This window comes from Notamacropus eugenii, chromosome 1 (assembly GCF_028372415.1).
Source record: "Notamacropus eugenii isolate mMacEug1 chromosome 1, mMacEug1.pri_v2, whole genome shotgun sequence".
Classification (NCBI taxonomy): Eukaryota; Metazoa; Chordata; class Mammalia; order Diprotodontia; family Macropodidae; genus Notamacropus; species Notamacropus eugenii.
In genome coordinates, this window is record NC_092872.1 from 203,069,431 (window position 1) to 203,088,770 (window position 19,340).

Sequence of the window (19,340 nt, forward strand, 5' to 3'; positions counted from 1 at the left end):
TGCACTCTGGGAGTTATTCTTGTTTTTTTCTCGATGCTTTAAATGGATGTTAGTGTTAAAAGAGTTCACTGTATTGCATGCTGTGTTTGGGGATACAGTATGACATGAGCTGTCATCTGAAGGATTTTATAGTTGGCTTTTTCAGTATAAGAACAATTGTGTTTGGAGCCACAGAGACTACTGCAGAATTCTGCCATCAGCTTGCAGCTGCTTTGTTGTTCTCAGTCAGAAACTCCTTCCAAAGATGTTCAAAGTGTAACACTGAACCTGAAATCTACTCATCATGACCAACACAAATCAATTCAGAGGATTCATCTAGGAAGTTTATTGAAAAACTGGAATAAATCTAGAGGAGAGTAACCTGCTTGATGAGGGGACTCAAACCCATGTCAGAGGATGGTTGATTCAAAGAACTTGTGAAGATGAGTTGGGAGTGGGGGGAGGGAGGTTCATATCATTGGTTTCTGAAGGCATTTGAAAGACTGTCATATGGAAAGGGGATGTTGTGTTTTTTGTTTTTTGTTTTTATCTCCATGGGTAGAACTAAGAAAATGGATAGACGTCTTACAGAAAGGCAGATTTTCCCTTTGCCCTGTAAGGAAAAATTGAGCTTATCAAAGATAGAATGGGGCTGCATGGAGGCACTAGTTTTCCTTACTATTAGGGAGTTTTTATGTGGAGTCTGGGATTAGATGCCAACTCTGAAGTGTCTTTCAACTCTTTGATTCAGCATTTTCTGTGTTTATTCATTATAAATGGCTATAAGTCTTGCGATATAGGTACCTTTCCATTTCAAGTCCCCAGACATGACTTAAGGATCCACTATGTACAGAGCACAGTTCTGAATATCAGAATTGAAGATTTCCTACTCTTAATAAACAGATTTACAAATTTCCTTTTCTTTTCCTATGGATACTGCTTTTCATTGTTTACAGCTCATTCAGGTTCTTCAGGGTCTTTCTTTCACATGAACATGCACATCTTGATTTCCTCTCTTCTTTACAGAACCTGGGTTGGAAGGAACCTCAGAGGCTTCTTAGAACAATTTGTACTTAAACAATAAACCTTTGAAGAATTGTCATCAGTTAACAGTTATTTATTAAAATATCAAATATGTGTCAGGAACTGTGCTAGGAGATGGGGGATACAAAGACAAAACGAAACCATTCCTGCCTTTAAAGGAACTTACTTAGGCAAGTAGCACCTCCACAGAAGGAGGGACAAAATCCATCCAAAGTAAATATCAGGTGATTGAGGGCAGGCGAGTCAGGAAAGGCCTCTTGTGGGACATGGAGCTCAAGCTGAGCCTTAAAGGAAGCTGTGGCTTACCTTCCAGTCACAAGGAACAGTTGTATGCCAAGGCATGGATTTGAGAGATAAAAGGAGCCCAAAGGGCTTTGGTCCCTGGAGCAGTGCCAAGTGGAACTTCTTGAGCAGGAGAGTGGCATGGTTGTCACTTTTGGTTAGTTGTAATTGTGATTTCACTCTGTGTATCCATTTATCAAAGGTAGAGAGTCCTGTTAGGATTACTAGGTTCTCCTTGAGGTCTATGTCATAGAGCTGAAAGCGGAGTGGGTGCTCCCTAAATTTGTTTGTTGACCTAGCATGGTATAGGTATGCTGTAGCAAAAGAACATGTATGAAAGAGCATGTAGTCCAGTTTGGATGGCATGTAAAGTGGTGGTGGTGGGGAAAGTGTGTGAAGTGTCTCAAAAGATTAAGCTCCATTGTGAAGGCCTTTCATTGCTGAACTGGGGATTTGTATTTTATCCTAAAGGCAATAGGAAGCCACTGAAGTTTAGTTTTAAATATGCTGAATTTGAAATGCCTAAGGTCTAGCAAGGTGGAGTTGGAGAGAAGAGGACTAAGGGTGTAGAACTGAGAATCCTCTTCATAGAGAAGATGCTTGAATTCTTAGGAGCCATGAGAGATTGTGAAAAATGAAAATGGGAAAAAAAAAACCCATTAAGTAGTCTTGTAGTGTGCCATTGCAAGGTATTGATAAGTGAATGGGAGGTGAGATTGGAGGTCCTGTGGAAGACAGCTTTTTCTAGGATTTTGGCTACGGAACATAGAAGAGATATGATGCCACCTTTATTGTAAAATTAGGGATCTCAAGTACCCTTGATTATTTTTTTCTGAAAAGAATTGTATTGGATTTCATGATATTTTTTCTTCTGATAGAAAAATTATGTATATAAATATTACTATAAAGCACTTAAGCAAGTTACTAGATGGGCCAACAAAGCTTTTGATAGAGAAAAGCAACATGCCTCTTTGACATGGGAATGTTAGAGTTGATCCTATTTGCACTAAAGCAATTTTAGTAACCAAATCAAATTTTTGAATTCAGTTAAACATATATTTAGACACCTGTAAGGCACTGTTGTGTGTGTTGTTTTGATGGATAGAAATATGAGAAAGATAGTCTTTGGCTTCAGGGAGTTTGTTAGGTGAGATAGGATGAATACATAATGTATTACAAGGAGGAATATAGTGGCAGTAAACAGTTACAGTGACACAAAGGACATTCGTAGAAGAGAGGTGACCTTTGAGCTGGGCATTAAAGGATGAGTTTAATTTCGTGGGCAGAAATTTCGTGGGTAAAATAGCACAGCCTTCCAAGTGGAGGGAGTTGTGGAAGTAGGTCTGATACTAGTCTTAAGTTGGTTTTTTCCCCCTCTAGAATGGTAGTGAATGATAACAAAGTCATTTGATCCTATTTTAAGTAAACAATAAAACTCTTGATGTCTTATTGTTGCTAAATACTAAGACAGAAGTTAAACAGTACTTTACTTTCAAATGGAGCAGGCAATATGTACACATATACTCATATACCAAACACATATAAGGAAGATAATCAGGCATAGGAGAAGGCTTTTACTACTGGGGGGAGTGGAGGAAGTTGGAACCTTATAGATCATCTAGTCCAGTGCCTTCATTTTTCACATGATCCAACAGACCCAGAGAACTAAAATGACTTGTGTAACTTAGAGCAGGCAAATGACAGATGGGAGTCTTAACCCCAGGCCTCCCAATCCCAATCTTTTGCTTTCTCTATCCTGTCATACTACATCTTGATTATGGTTTAGTACAGAGATTGGCTTTACTGGGTTTGTATTGCTGAGTAGAGGGAAACAATCTTGCATAGAAAATGGGGAATCATTTAGTAGAGCAACATAAATGCCACTGAAAAGATTTAGTCTTGGTCTAGTGTAGGTTGCTCTTGTACTGTCTCAGATAGGAGAGTGACAGTTGTCCTTAATTTGCTATGTTGTGTTGCTTAAGGAAATTACTTTTCTCTCTTCAGGTTTCAGTTTCCTCCTCTGTAGAATGAGGGAATTGGGCTAAATCTCTTGTTCCTTCTAGCATTCCTTAAGTCTGAAATGAAAGCAGTGTTTTAGGTAGCTAAATGGGTGATGTATCTTAGTAGGATGTCTCTTAGTAGGGGAGAGCAGCCCCAGTAACCCCATCGTTACAGTAATCCAGGTTTGTGACTAGTCTGATAGGCAGTTTTAGAGGCACAGAGAACTGGAGAAGCATAAGGTGATCATCATTAAGACTTTGTGATTATATGTAGAGAAAGAAAAAGAAAAAGAGTTAACCATGAGACCCAAGGTTTTGAGCCCCTTGGAATTGGAAATTGATAAGCATTTGACAAAAAAAACCCATTGTTAGGAAGTAAAATTAATTTTAATGTGTTCCCATGTTCTTGTTATGCAGAACATACAAAAGACATGTTTCCTTTACTCAAGGAGTTTACAATTTAGTAAACTGAATAATCAGGGAGAGGATTTACGATAATTTGTTGTTTTCTTTATTCTTTCTGGAGTATTTGTCTTGCCCTACTTGATCTGAGTGGACTTTAAAACTGAATCTCTGAACAGTGAATCTTGATACTCAGTAGTAAAGTAGCTGTATTTTTGTGATATACTGTGTTCTTTGGAGTTTATGAACTGTTTATGAATGAAAGAGACAGTAGTAATTATTTTTTCAGAATGCAGTAAAATTTTGATTGTTGAATATAAATAGAGCTGGACCACCATAATTGATGAAAAATTTGAATAATGATGAATTCTGTTTAAAAATTTATGTGAGATGAGAATTTTGGTGAAGCTAAAAATCATGAGACATCATGGTGCAGTGGAGAGTGTTGGATTTGGAGTCAGGCAACCTGAGTTCTAAAGAAGTTTCGTCTCCTTGTTACCTGTGTGAAGTTTGGGGCAGCTAGGTGTTGCAGTGGATAGAGCACCAGTACAGGAATCAAGAAGACCTGAGTTCAAAATCTCACCTCAGACAGTTGACACTCACTAGCTGTGTGACCTTGGGCAAGTCACTTAACCCCAATTGCCTCATCCTGGGTCATCTCTAGTAATCCTGATGAATATCTGGTCACTGGATTCAGATGGTTCTGGAGGAGAAGTGAGGCTGGTGACTTGCACAGTCCTCCCTCACTCAAAACAAAGTCAAGTCATGTCATCATTTTTCTGATGGCATTGTCTTCTTCAGCAACGAAGGACGAACACACTCACACTTGTGTGAAGTTTACTACTGAAATTGTTGAATGTGTTGTTAGAATGTAAGCTTCTTGAGGTTTAGGACTTGTCTTTCTTGCTTTTGTTTCTAATTCTAGGTCTAGCACAGTGCTTGTCATATAGTCAGTAGAATGTTCTATTTATCTTTCCATTTAAAAACCAAGAAAAAATTTTAAAAGCAAATAAACCTTTATAACAAATAAACACAGTGAAGCAAAATGAATCCTCACAGTGGCCATGCCCCCAAAATGTATGTCTCAACGCCTTGTTTTCACCTCTTTTCTGTCAGGAGGTAGGTAAAGTGCTTTTTTGGTAGGTACCTTGGTGATGTGGTTAGTCATTGCATTTTTTCAAAGTTGTTTTTCTTTACAATTCTTGTATAAATTGTTCTCCTGGTTCTACTCATTTCATTCTGATTTAGTTTATACTACCTAGATTTTAAAAATGTCTTTTTTTTGTCCTTTGTTAATGACACTAATACTAATATGTTGAGGTAGTCTCCAGTTGATGGGCACCCCTCAGATTCTAATTCCTTTCTTTTATCCCTCTTTGAGTTTCTCCTTCAGGAGCAGGAAGTGTGTGGTTATTCCCTGCTTTGCCCAGTTTGATGAATTTCTGTAACAAACTGTTTGAGTGGGTCTTTGTTAAATCTTCCTTTGTTTATTTCAGATAAGAGTGAGCTTCTTCTGTTCACCATTCCCCACAAGGCTAGCTCCACATTTGTTTACTCTTCTCACCTGCCCCATTTAAGAGAACATAGGTGTTCCACCCTCTTCTTCTGCTTTCCTATCTGATTGCATTCTTTTTATACTTTTTCTTTCCCCTCTTAAAACCCCCAGAATAGAAACAACTCCACCCCAGGACCTCTGATTTTTTATTTAAAAAAAAATTTAAGTCCCTCTGTATCCTTTGAAGAATTAAATTTCTCAAGGAACACTTTTTTTTTCTTCCCATATTCAAATGCTAGTGCCAGATCATCATACAGTTCCTTTTGATTGCTCAAACATAAATGTATCTTTCTAGAGTTCTCCTGATGCGTCTACTTCCGTCTTCGTGTTCCTACTCAGTGATGAGCTTTTCATCAGAAATGTCTGTAAGGCCTGTATTCCATTAAAGGTTAAGTTTTCCCCCCATAGCATTAGACTTAACTTTTCAGGTTAAATGATTAGTTGTAAACTTATCTCTTTTGTCTTTTGGAATACTGTATTCCAAAAGGTCCTCTTGTTGTAGAAACTTCCAGATCCTGTCATTTATCAGATCGTGAGCCCTTGTCAGAGCACGGATTGTTTTCTCCCTTTCTTTGTAATCCCAGTTCTTAGCACCATGCCTGGTACTTAGTTGTAGGTGCTTAATAAATGCTTATTGACCAGTTGATCCAGACTCTAGTTTCTTGGTACTAAAACTGCTTCTTTTTTAGAGGCCTATTTTATTTTTTCTTTGACATGGAAACTGCATTGCTTAGTACAGTGTGCCTAGTAGGTGCTTAACAAATACCTGTTGACTGACTGGATTTTTTGACTATGACGTTTCTGTTAAGTCAGTCACCAAGCATTTATTAAGCACCTGCTATGTAAGAAGCACTAGGTTAAGCTCAGAGGATATAAACAAAGGCAAAAAATGGTCCTTGTTCTCAAGGAGTCCATGGAAGGAGAGAGACAATATGCAAACAATCACCTACAGAAAAGATCAATACTGGATACACTGGGGGTAATCTTAGAAGACAGCAATAATTACAACAAGAGCTAACACATGCACCCCCCCCCATATATATATATACCCATTTTACATATGAGAAAAATGAGGCAAACAGGTTAAATGACTTGTCTAGGAACTGGATTTGAACTCAGGTCTTCCTGACTTCAGGCCTTGCTCTGTGTCTGCTGCGTCACCATAAGATTAAGGAGTCTGGAAATGACTTCTTGCAGAAGGTAACTTTAGGTGAGCCTTGAAGGAAGCCAAGAAATCCAGGAGGCAGAGATGAAAAGGAAGACCACTCCAAACATGATGGACAACCAGTGGAAACACTTAGCATCTGGAGATGTCAGGTGCAGCAGGTAGGCCAGTGTGACTGGACTAGAGAGTATGATGAGAGGAGAAAGGGAGAAGACCAGAAAGGTAGGAGGGGACCATGTTGTAAAGGACTTTAGAAATCAAGCAAGTTTTTATATTTGATCTTGGAGGTAATAGGGAGCCACTGAAGTTTTCTGAGTAGGGAGGTAACATGTCTCTACTTAAGGAAGATCAGTTTGATAGCTGAGTGAGTGATGGACTGGAGTGTGGGGAGACTTGAGGCTGGGAGACCAACCAAAAGGTTATGTAATGGTCTAGGTACAAAATGATCAGGGCCTGAACCAGGGTATGGGAGTGTCAGAGGAGAAGGGATGTTCAGGAGTAGTATTTGATAATGACTGGATATGGGGAGTGAGAATGAAGAGTCTTGGGACTTTTTTTTCTCTTGGGGTTTTTTTTTTTTAAAGGCATTCTGTCTTCACTTAGCTCTTAGAGATCAAGACAGATTTTGTTCATAATTTCTTCAAAAAACAAATCATAGTTTTTAGGAAATCCAGTGATTCACAAATTCTCCCTCCTTGATCTGTTTTCCAAGTCAGTTGTTACTGATATCACAGCTTTTGGATGGGGTATTTGACCCAGTTTCATTTCATCCATGGTCCCTCGGGTTCCTGCAGTGACCTTTTCTTCCTGAGATTAGTCCCCCATGGATCTTTGAGGTTCAGAGTCCTGGATCTCAGTGGTGTCTCAGGAAAGAGAATTAGGGACCTTGGAACCTCCTGTTCTGAGTGTTGCTGCAACGGTACTACTGTGACTGCTGCCACTCCCCAGAGCTTCTAAGGGCCCACCCTGGGATCTCCTGGGTCAAGAGTTCAGTCCTTGCTGCTTCCAGACACAGAGCCCTGTAGTCAGTCCACAGGTGTCTCACTAGTTGCTGCTCTCACTGGGAGGTCAAGCTTGTTTGCTTGGCCTGATATTCCCTTTTCTTATTATTGCCCACTGGTTTCTGGCTGATACTATAAATGTTTATCAGATATTTAAAAAATCATTATTTGGTCTGGTGAAAATTTCTGATCTTGACTGGAGTAGATATGTTGGAACTGCTTGAATATGGTTCATGAAGAGTTCTTGAAGTTGAGACTACTGACTATTATTTTTACTACCTGGGTTTAAAAAAATTGAGCCAAAATTTATTAAGTTTACTATATTTCTTATAGTTTTATATTTACTCAAGGTTCATGTGTTTAGCAATTATTGAATGATCTGCTACAGGCTGACATACAAATAGCTATTGGTGACTTTTAATAAAAATAGGTTAAGGAAATAGAAACTGTGAATTTTATGTACTTAATATTTGTATCATTTTTTTCAGTTTGTGAAGAGGTAGATAGGTAAAATATTTGAATAGGCATTGAATCATAGAACTTTAGAACTGAAAAAGAATGTAGAGATTACTTATTTTGTATTTTGATGTCTGATTTGGAAGGCCTAGTTAATTTTTCTTTTTTCTTTAAGTCCTTTAAAAAAATTCTGAATTGAAACACCAAATAAAATTAACATTTTGATGTATGTAGAATAGAAAAAAGAGGATTCTACATGAAAGTGTAATTTTCTTTTATATGCAGCTTGTTTTTCTTTTAATGTATGGAATAAATTTCAGTGTAACATTCACAGCTATTCTGGTTGAATATGATTTCTTTTTGCTCTTCTCTCCTTTGCATTTAAAATGTTTCAGTGACCCTGCAGGTTAGTTTATTTGAAAACTGATCATCTGATTTTTAAAAACTGGGAAAATGCAGAGTTCATTTTTAAATATTCTTAGGGAGTGGTTAGGACATAGAATAAGTTATAAAAGGTGAGATATAACTCTACATATCAGGCTCATATCCAGTCCTCTCAACTATGTGGAACCTAGTTGATAAATAGGAAAGAAGTCAAGAAAGGTCTCTGAGCAATCCAAATAAATTTTCAAGTAAAATCTAAAGTTCATTCATTTTACTCAAATGGAAGATTCATTTAGGCCATTTTTTTCCTTGCTTTATACATAATTCTAAAATACTTGGTTATCTGATTGCTAGTCTTGTAGAATTTTTAAAATAATAAATCTTTCTGAAAAGGCAGTGGGTTTATTTTTTTATTTTTTCCAATTATATGTGAGGACAATTGTTAATATTCATTTAAAAAAATTTTGAGTTCCAAATTTTGTTCCTTTCTCCCCACTCCCCTCCTTAAGATAGTAAGCATTTTTACACAGGTTATATATGTGCAATCGTGTAAAACATATTTCCATATTACTCATGTTGTGAAAGAAGAAACAAACCAAAAGAAAAAAAAAACCCATGGAAAAAGTAAAGTGAAAAATAGTATACTTTGATCTGTATTAAGTTTTCATCATGAGTCCTTTGGAATTGTCTTGGATGATTGTGTGTGTGTGTGTGTGTGTGTGTGTGTGTGTGTTTGCGTGTGGCTAAGAATAGCTAAATCATTCACAGTAGATATACAGTATAGCTGTTACTGTGTACAGTGTTCTTCTAGTCCTGCTCATTTTGCTTTGTATCAGTTCAAGTAAGGCTTTCTAGATTTTTTGGAAATTAACCTATTTCTTATGACACAATAATATTCCATTATAATTATATACCACAACTTGTTCACCCATTCTTTAGCTGACGAGTGTCCCCTCAAATTTCCAAATCTTTGCTACCACTAAAAGAAGTACTATAAATATTTTTGTACATGTGGGTCCTTTTCCCATTTTTATGATTTCTTTGGGATACAGACCTGGGATCAAAGGGTATGCACAGTTTGATTGTCCTTTGCGCGCAGTTTCAAATTACTCTCCAGAATGGTGGATCAGTTCACAACTCCACCAACAATGCTTTAGTGTTTCAGTTTTCCCACATCCCCTCCAATATTTATCATTATAAAAGGCAGCAGTTCTAAATGAGAATAAGACATGACAGCAGTGGAGGAGCTTTGCTTTTCAAATTTAGACTCTTTTCAAGGGAATACTTTTTTGTAGAAAGAATAAGTTAGTTTGATAATATACTTTTATGGTTCTAAGACATTTAACATGAATTGTCCCCCCAAAAGTACGCTAGTAATGGAGTCTTGTCAGTTCTAACTCCATAATATCTTCTGTATCTCTTTCTTTCTTTTCGTTCACACTCCACAAACCTCCCCTCTGTTTCCGTCTAATTCATCCTTCACACTACTGCTTCAACTAAACTTTTGTTTATCTAGTGAGTGTTGAGAAAGTTGTAGATGAAGGAGCTATTCCAGAGGAAGAGTTGATAAAATATGACAACATGGCAGTGGTGCATGAAAAGAAAGAATTGATGATGCCTCTAGGTTTTGAACCTGGTTGACTGGAATAATGGTAATACCTTGGACAGAAATAGGGAAGTTAGGAGAGAGGGAATTTAGTTTTAGACTGTTGAGTTTGAACAACCTGTGAGATAGCTAGGTGGAGATATGGGTATAAAGCTCAAGAGAAAGCTGAGTGCTGGCTATGAAGATTTGGGAGCCAGCTACATAAAGTTGGTTGAATTCAGAGTAAGTGATGAGATAACTAAAAAATAAAGTTTAGAGCCAAAAAAGGGAGGGCCCATTACAGAGCCCTGAGGTATGCTCATGTATAAGGAGTATGACATGGAGGATGAACAATGGCAGAACGAGGAGACCTGACTTATCTGCTTTAGCTCAATATCTAAGATCTTGTGATTCTGGAGTGAAGACTGAAGAAGATTAGGCTGCTAGGTAGCAAGAGGACCATGACAAAGTAATGGTAGGAAAACCAGAAGAGAGACAGAGAAAAGACCTTAGAGTCTGCAATGAAAAGATCATTAGTATGACCTTAGAAAGAGCAGTTTCATTTGAGTAGGGTGGCAGATTCCAGGGGTTGGATACAAGGGGTTGAGAAATGAGTTGGAGATGAGAAAGTGGAAGCAATGAGTATAGAAAGCATATTCTAAGAATATGACTGTGAAAGAGAAAGATAGAGCTTGATAACTTGAGAGAATGATAAGGCCAAGTGAAGATTTTACTTTTGAGAGAGCTGGTCATTTTTATAAGTAGCATGTAAAGGAGTCATTGGATAAGACAATGTTGACTGTATAGGGAGGGAAATGATGATGGAAGTGGAGTTCCGTGGAGGAGACTAGATAAAGGACCCAGTTGGGGCTGGGAGGGTATTGACAAAAAGGTGTAGAACAAAGAAGAAGTGCAGTATGGTGCTGAGGTGATTTAATTGTGAAATTGAGGAGGAGAGGTGCTTGGGATGGATGTCCTGATTTTTTAAAGTGAAGTATAACCTGAGGTCCTTTGTTAGAGGGAGGAAGAAGAAGCTGTTGTAGATGACTTGAAGAAAATAGTTTTCTTGAGGAGTTCAGTAGAACCAAGAAGGATCATTTTACAGCACTGAGAACCCATTTGAGAGAGCAGTATACATTTGTACTGGCCTTCTCGGCTGCTTCCCTACTGTCTACAAACATGTCTACAGACATACATGCTTGCCCCAGCCTCAAAAAACTTTGGCTTGTTCAGTCTGTCCATACTAGTTCGGTTCCCATATTTCTCTTCCTTTTGTGGCTATACTCCATAAGAAGGTTGTCTAAAATCACTTTCTCCACTTCTCCCTCTCTTCTTAACTCTCTTGTACTGGCTTTGTACCTCTTCATCCAACTGAACCTGTTCTCTCCAAAGTTCCTCTTAATTGCAAACTTTGTCTTTGTCTTTTCAAAGCCACTTGTCTCCTTTAGATCTATATCTATATGACTAATGTCCAAAAGCATCTTGGGTGCTTTGGAGCATGCCCTTGGAATATTAGACTCTGTAGGAGTCCATTTGGAAGGAGCCAAATGTTGGGACAAATACTGCTCATGGGTTTGGGTTTTTTAATTGCTTTAATTTTTGCCTAGTATGAAGATTTCTTTCCTGCCCTCAGAACTGGTCAATCTTCTGTTATAGTTCTTCACAACTTTGCAGTCTTCCTATAGGATTGCCATAGACTTCATATTGTAAAGTATTAATGTTGTCATCTGTAATTTGTAAGGCACATTCTAGAATGTAGAGAATTTTTTTTTTAACCCTTTCAGAGCTTACGTTCTAATAGGATGATTCTTGAGGGCCATTCAAAGCATTTCGGGATGTCAAATATAGTTTTCACTCTATTGGAAGTTGTGCCTTTTATAGAGAGACCTTCCATTTTGCCTCTCACTTTGATCCATAAAATACTTTATAATTCACTTCAAAGGAGAGTATTTTTTCTCATTTTCCAGTTGGCAAGCATACCTCTTGCTGATGATTTCATGATGTTAGAAACTATTTCTACTCAACTTACATATTTTATTGTAAGTCAAATAAATTAGATAGATGCAGGCTAATTGGATTAGGGCTAAAAAAATTGCTCTTGTGTACTTGGTTAAAGAAGTTTCTACATCTCAGCTGGTGCATGGAAAATTTGTTGACCAGATTTTGGGGTTAGGTCTGATTCTGAATAGAAGGTCAAATGCCACCTTGTTTTTATATATTCACTTATAATTTTCAAATACTTGAAAAAAAATTGGACTTGTGATTTCATAGAAAACTTCTTCTGCCCATGCGAATTGTTATCTGTTGAGCACCTGTTCAGTGACACATTCATAGTGAGCTACCTGGGGCACTGAAAACTTATATGTCTTGCCCAGTGTCCCACTACTTGGGTTCTATGTCTTCACTTAGTGTCCTTTCTGCTCTAACATACTGTCTCTTGCTTATATAAATAGAAGTCAAGCATGATAATTTTTAGAATATTATATGAATCATAGTATCATAGGATTCAGTGCAGAAAGTGTACCTGAGAAACCCTCTAGTTCAACACTTATTTTAGAAGAAGATATTTAGCACAAGAAAGATTGTGACTTGCTCAAAGTCATAAAAGTATTTAGGGGCAGAGACAAGCCTCGTGAATCCCAGTGAGTCCATATGTTATGGTTGTCAAAACTATTCTTCAGTATATATAGTATTAGGGAGTTGTCATGGCGCACTAAGACTTCTCCAGGGCTACACTGTCAGTAAACATTTAAGTGCCTATTATATGCCAGTTATGGAGTATATGTGAAAAAGGAGGACTTGAACTTGGGCCACTTTCTATCTCAGATGCCATGTTGCCTCTCTCATGTGTCTAGAGAACTCTTGTCTATAATGTTTAATATACCAACATACTACATGGATGACTTCTTTAAGTCTACGTTCGTTAGCCCTGAAAAGAATCATCTAAACCAGGGATGGGGAACCTGCAGCTTCCAGGCCCCGTGTGACCCTGAGGTCATCAAGTGTGGCCTTTTGACTGAATCCAAACTTCACAGAACAGATCCCCTTAATAAAATTATTTATTCTGTAAAACTTGGACTCAGTCAAAAAGCTGCACCCAAGGACCTAGAAAGCCACATATGACCTCAAGGCCACAGTTTCCCCACCCCTAATCTTAAACTATTTAATAGTTTACCAGTATGGAGAAAAAAATTTTTTTTCCCCCTTCTCATGGTTATGTAGATTTGAATAATCAGATCAGTCACAGAAAATGTAATTCACAGAATTAGAGATATGTCCCACACCTCAGATGTTCTAGAGTTCTGATGTCTTCATTGAAAATGTCTTCATGTACATTGTTAAATACTTTCTCAATATATTTCTGAGTCCATTGAGGAGAAACTTTAATAGTCTTATTTCTGGCCTTTTTTAATGTTTATTTATTTTTAGTTTTCAATATTCATTTCCACAAAATTTTGAGTTCCAAATTTTCTCCCCATCTCTTCCCTCCCCCACCTCAAAACACCATGCGTTCAGATTACCCCTTCCCCCAATCTGCTTTCCCTTCTATCACACCCCTGCCTTCCTTTATCCCCATCTTCTCTCTTTTCTTGTAGGGCAAGATAGATTTCTCTACCCCATTACCCGTATTGCATGCAAAAACAGTTCTCAACATTCTTTCCTAAAACTTTGAGTTCCAACTTCTCTCCCTTCCTCCCTCCCTCCCTATCCCCACTGAGAAGGCAAGCAATTCAATATAGGCTATATATGTGTAGTTTTGCAAAAGACTTCCATAATAGACATGTTGTGAAAGACTAACTATATTTCCCTTCATCCTATGCTGCCCCCCATTTATTCTGTTCTCTCTTTTGACCTTGTCCATCCCCAAAAGTGTTTACTTCTAATTACTCCCTCATCCCATTTGCCCTCCCTTCTATCATTCCCTCCACCCCACTTATCCCCTTCTCCCCTACTGGTGTAAAATAGATTTTCATACCAAATTGAGCATGCATGTTATTCCCTCCTTAAGCCAAATGTGATGAGAGTAAGCTTCACTTTTCCCCTCTCACTTCCCCCCTTTCCCCTCCATTGAAAAAGCTTTTTCTACCTCTTTTATGAGAAATAATTTGCCCCATTCCATTTTTCCCTTTCTCCTCCCAATGTATTCCTCTCTTACCCCTTATTTTTTGCTTTTATTTTTCTAGATATCATCCCTTCCTATTCAGTTCACCTTGTGCTCTCTTTCTATATATATATATATATATATATATATATGTATATATATATATATGTATAATCCCTCCAACTACCCAAATACTGAGAAAAGTTTCAAGAGGTACAAATATTATCTTTCCATGTAGGAATGTAAACAGTTCAACTTTAGTAAGTCCCTTATGACTTTCTTTTTCCTGTTTACTATTTCATGCTTCTCTTGATTCTTGTGTTTGAAAGTCAGATTTTCTATTCAGCTCTGGTCTTTTCATCAAGAATGCTTCAAAGTCCTCTCTTTCATTGAATGACCATTTTTTCCCAAGAAATATTATGTTCAGATTTGCTGGGTAGGTGATTCTTGGTTTTAATCTTAGTTTCTTTGACTTCTGGAATATCATATTTCAAGCCCTTCAATCCCTTAATGTAGAAGCTCCTAGATTTTGTGTTATCCTGATGATATTAACACAATACTCGAATTGTTTCTTTCTGAGTACTTGAAATATTTTTTCCTTGCATTGGGAACTCTGCAATTTGGCTGCAGTATTCCTAGAAGTCTTTCTTTTTGGATCTCTTTCAGAAGGTGATTGGTGGATTCTTTCAATATTTATTTTACCCTCTGGTTCTGGAATATCAGGGCAGTTTTCCTTGATAATTTCATGAAGGATGATGTCTAGGCTCTTTTTTTGATCATGGCTTTGAGGTAGTTCCATAACTTTTAAATTGTCTCTCCTGGATCTATTTTCCAGGTCAGTTGTTTTTCCAATGAGATATTTCACATTGTCTTCTATTTTTTCATTCTTTTGGTTTTGTTTTGTAATTTCTTGATTTCTCATAAACTCGTTAGCTTCCATTTGCTCCATTCTAATTTGTAAAGAATTATTTTCTTCAGTGAGCTTTTGAACCTCCTTTTCCATTTGGCTAATTCTGCTTTTTTAAACATTCTCCTCATTGGCTTTTTGGACTTCTTGCAAATTGAGTTTGGCTGTTTTTCAAGGTGTTATTTTCTTCAGCATTTTTTTGGGTGTCCTTTAGCAAGCTGTTGACTCGCTTTTCATGATTTTCTTGCATTGCTCTCATTTCTCTTCCCAAATTTTTCCTCCACCTCCCTTACTTGATTTTCAAAATCCTTTTTGAGCTCTTCCATGACCTGAGACCACTGCATATTTATTTTGTCGGTTTTGGATGCAGAAGCCTTGACTTTTAGGTCTTCCTCTGGTAGTATATATTGTTTTTCATCTGAAAGGATGGAAGAAAATACCTGTTCACCAAGAAAGTAGCCTTCTGTAGTCATATTTTTTCCCCCCTTTTTGGCATTTTCTCAGCCAGTTACTTGACTTTTGAGTCTTTTGTCAAGAGGAGGGAATACTCTGGGGGCCTGTAAGTTTTCAGTTCCTCCAAGGTGGCACAATGAAGGGAGAGGAGTTCACTCCTTTTCTGGACTGTGCTCTTGTCTGTGAGCAACCACAAGCACTCTGTTCTACCCAGGATCTGCCAGTAGGATTCCCTCTCCAGAGTCTCTACCAGGTCTACCAGACTAGCCAGCACTCCTCCTCACCCCAGGGCTACCACTCAGGGATGAGATCCAGATAAGCTGCATGATGCCCTCAGGGGCTTTAGGTTGAGGGCTCCTAAAATGGACACTGTGCTGTAGCAACTGCTGCTACCCTGAGGCCACTGGGGTCCCTTCTCACGCAGGTGAAAGTGCTTTCTCACTCTCCTTTGAAGCTGCCTTTGTCATTTGTCCCCTGAGGGATCTGGGAACTGCAGCTGCTGCCAGAGAGTCTGTGCACCCTGAGGCCTATTCCAGTGCTGTCCCTGTCGTGCGCCAAGCCTGGGCTTGGCTGTGCTCTGCTCTGTGCCCAGCGTGATAGACCTTTCCTGTCGGCCTTCCAGGCTGCCTTTGGCTGGAAATCTCTTTCATTCTGTTGTTTTGTGGCTTCTGCTGCTCTAGAATTTGTTTAGAATAATTTTTTAAAGGTATTTTATGGGTTCTGGGGGGGACCTTCTACAGGTCCATCCTTCTACTCTGTCATCTTGGCTCTGCCCTTCTATTTCTGGCCTTTATTAAGAAACTGATTCCTGTTTTATTTTTTTATTTTTCAGTGTAATGTTCAAGCTCAGAAATGCCTTATGTGGATCGTCAGAATCGAATTTGTGGTTTTCTAGACATTGAAGAAAATGAGAATAGTGGGAAATTTCTGCGGAGGTACTTCATCCTGGATACCAGAGAGGATAGTCTGGTCTGGTACATGGATAATCCACAGGTTTGTAAAGCTCTAAGGAGATCTTTTAAAGCAATTTACAGATAAACATCCAAACCCTCAGACTAATGCCATATGTGTCCATTAATTCTCCCTACTGCCACTTAGCCATACAGTGATATGTTGTTATGACATGATTGTGACCTTGGGTTCTGGAAGGCTGTTCTAAGAGGGGGCCAAAGCTCTGGTGGCTCATCCCAAACTGCAGACGCTTTTGTTCTGGATCTAAGGCCTGATTTTGTGAAGTTTAGAGAGTCTCTTCACTAGTGTGGCTGATGAGTTATGAAATTTTTGGCTATAGAAATTCACAAAAGATCCACTTGTAAAGTCATTTAAAAGGCTGTGATATGTGACAGTGCCAGGGGCACCTTCTCTGCTAAGATGACAGAGTATCTGAAGTATTGAATGTCGTGCCAGATATCATAGCTATAGTAAATAAGAACTAATTTTTATATGGCACCTTAAGATTTGCAAAGCACTTTGACATATATTATTTCATTTGATTCCCACAAAACTTTGTGAGGTAGGTGCTGTTATTATCTTTATGTTACAGATGAGGAAACTGAGGCTTAGTGTTTAAGTCATGTAGCTAGTAAGTGTCTGAGGTGGGGTTCAAACCTGATTCTTCCTGACCCCATATCAAGTGTTTTGTCCACTGTACTCTACTGACTTTCTTGCTTTCATTTGCCTTTGCATTAATATTTTGTTTTAGAATCAGGGGATGACTAAATGGAAGGATAACTATTTAAGACTTTTTGTCTTTTAGATGGTGGTGTTTTTCAAGCATTTTTATAGTGACCTTATAAAACTTTTGTGATCTGTTCACAAATCAACCACTTACATCATAATCCTTATGTGCTTGCCCTTTCACATTCTCATATGAGATTTGTTTCTTTATTGTAATAAGTCCATTAATAGTAAAAATATTTTTATTGATGCCTATTACTTTTATCATATTCATTTCTGATTATATTCTTCTTATCTTCCCCTAGCAAGCATACACTTCCTTTTGGCAAAGACTTAAAAAGAAAAGGGGTGGGGGTAGTTCAGCAAAAACAACCAATATATTACCCCTGTCCAACAGTGCATGCAGTATTCCACACCTGGTACCTCTACTTCTGCAGTAAAGAAAGAAGGAAAGTACAATTTTTCAACTCTTCAGGTCCAAGCTTGGTTGTTATAATTACAGAGCACATAGCATCCTTTAAAGGCTAACTTTTACTAACATTCAAATCATTCAGGTAAATTTTGTAATATTAATCTGTAAGTTAAAACACTTGAAATCAAAAACTTTTAGAGTTGGAAGAGATAACTGCTCCAGCCTTCTCACTTCAGAGATGAGGAAACACAGGCTCAGAAGACTTGTCCAGTGTCACCCTCCCAGGTCATGGTAGGCAGGCTAACAGAGTGCCACAGCCCAGATCCTTGGAGACTCTTTTTAAAAAGTGGTTTTTCTTCTACTATTGTTCCTTCAGAAAAGATGTCACTAAAAAACACAATTAGGGAAATATTTTCAGAGATTCCTAAAGATTATATGATCTACAAACCCAATGCAGTCATCTTTTAAATATCTTTTCTGACAGTCATCCAGCCTCTGGTTGAATCCTTCCAGCAATAGGAAGGTTAGCTGCTTCAAGAGGCAGCAACTCCAATTTGTGGATGACCTTCTTAGAAACCTACCCCTGTGTAGCTTCCTACTGTCATTCTTTGTTCTATCCCGAGGCATGACAAATAGTAGGGCCAGTTCTTTTCAGTGTGTGGAAGACCAAGTCTTGTGTTTTCCAGACTAAATATCCCCAATTACTTCAGCTTCCTACAGCATGGTCTGCTGATACACTTTTGTTCTCGATGCCCCTCTTAACTTTTGGTGTCTAGAGCTTTATGTAATCTGCTGTATGGTTTTGGATTGACATAGAATTACAGTCAGTTATTAGTTTCCTTATTCTAAACTCTGTTTCTATAGAAAGTCTGTATAGCCTAAGATTTTGCAGGTGGTCATGTCCCACTTTTGGCTCTTACTGCAGTTAGGTACTAAGTCAAGTTCATTCATGTTTGTGCTCTTGACTTCTTGAATCCAGCTGAAATTTATTCCTTCTAAAGTTTACCTTGTTTCAACCTGTAGGTCTATTCTTTCAAAAGCTGAATCTTTTGTCATTCAATAATTCAGTTCATGTAGTTCAATAAATGTTTTTAAAGTGCTTACATAGCAAATTCCTGCTAGGTATTGGAGACATAAATAGAAACACTACAGTCCCTGCTTTCAGGAAGCTTCCCCTCTACAGCATTTTGTCATTTGCAGGTTTAGTAAATATGCATTCTTTGTCTTCATCCGAGTCATTGATAAAAATATTGAAAAGGACAAATCTAAGCATAGAGTCCCTATGAATATAACATTAGAGATTTTCCTTTTGGGTTGAAATTGATATAATTCTTTGGATGTAGCTTTTCGATTGGCTAAGAGTTATTCAACCAACATATTTGCTTCTTGTCCATAAGTATACTATGAGGAACTTTGTTAGGTGCCTTGCAGAAAGCAGTTATATGCTGTTAATAGTGTTCCTTTAATATATCAGTATAAATTAATTTAGTTTGGTGAAACTTTTTCTTAAATCCAGACTGTCTCCTAGTCTCCTAGTGATTATTGCTTTCATTTATTTAATAATCTGTTCCAGGATTTTGCTAAGATTTATGACTTCATCAGCATTTAGCAACAGTTGGAAAGATTTGTGCTTTTAGCTGAATGTGAAAATGAAGGTATTCGAAAATATAATTTTGATAAAATATAGTAGAAACTTGATATATGATGCATGCTTTATTTTTGTATACCAGTTCACTCTTTTTTTTCCTTTTGTCAATTTTAAATTTGCATTTCAACTTAACAGTAACTAATGATCATAAAAACCAGGGTTTTGGTTTTTTTTTTTCCCATTTCCTTTTTCTCCTAGCAGCTTACATTTTCCCCTATACAGTTTGACTATTTAATCATGATCCTTGATGGCATTCTGTGGTCTTTCATTTTTTTCTCACACACACAA

The 19,340-nt window shown here is 37.7% G+C and overlaps 1 protein-coding gene across 8 annotated transcripts in view; it reads left to right on the plus strand.

Annotated features, from left to right (window-relative positions):
- The window catches only part of PLEKHA1 (pleckstrin homology domain containing A1), an 81,159-nt gene that overhangs the window by 8,280 nt on the left and 53,539 nt on the right, over positions 1–19,340 (plus strand). For 6 of the 8 annotated variants that reach the window (XM_072624672.1, XM_072624682.1, XM_072624654.1 and 3 more), the window contains exon 2: positions 16,148–16,308. The exons of the other annotated variants lie outside the window; for them this stretch is intronic. In XM_072624672.1, coding sequence (XP_072480773.1) covers positions 16,168–16,308 — 141 coding nt within the window. In that variant the 5' untranslated portion in view covers positions 16,148–16,167. The remainder of the gene's footprint in view (positions 1–16,147; positions 16,309–19,340) is intronic. 8 annotated transcript variants of the gene reach the window in all.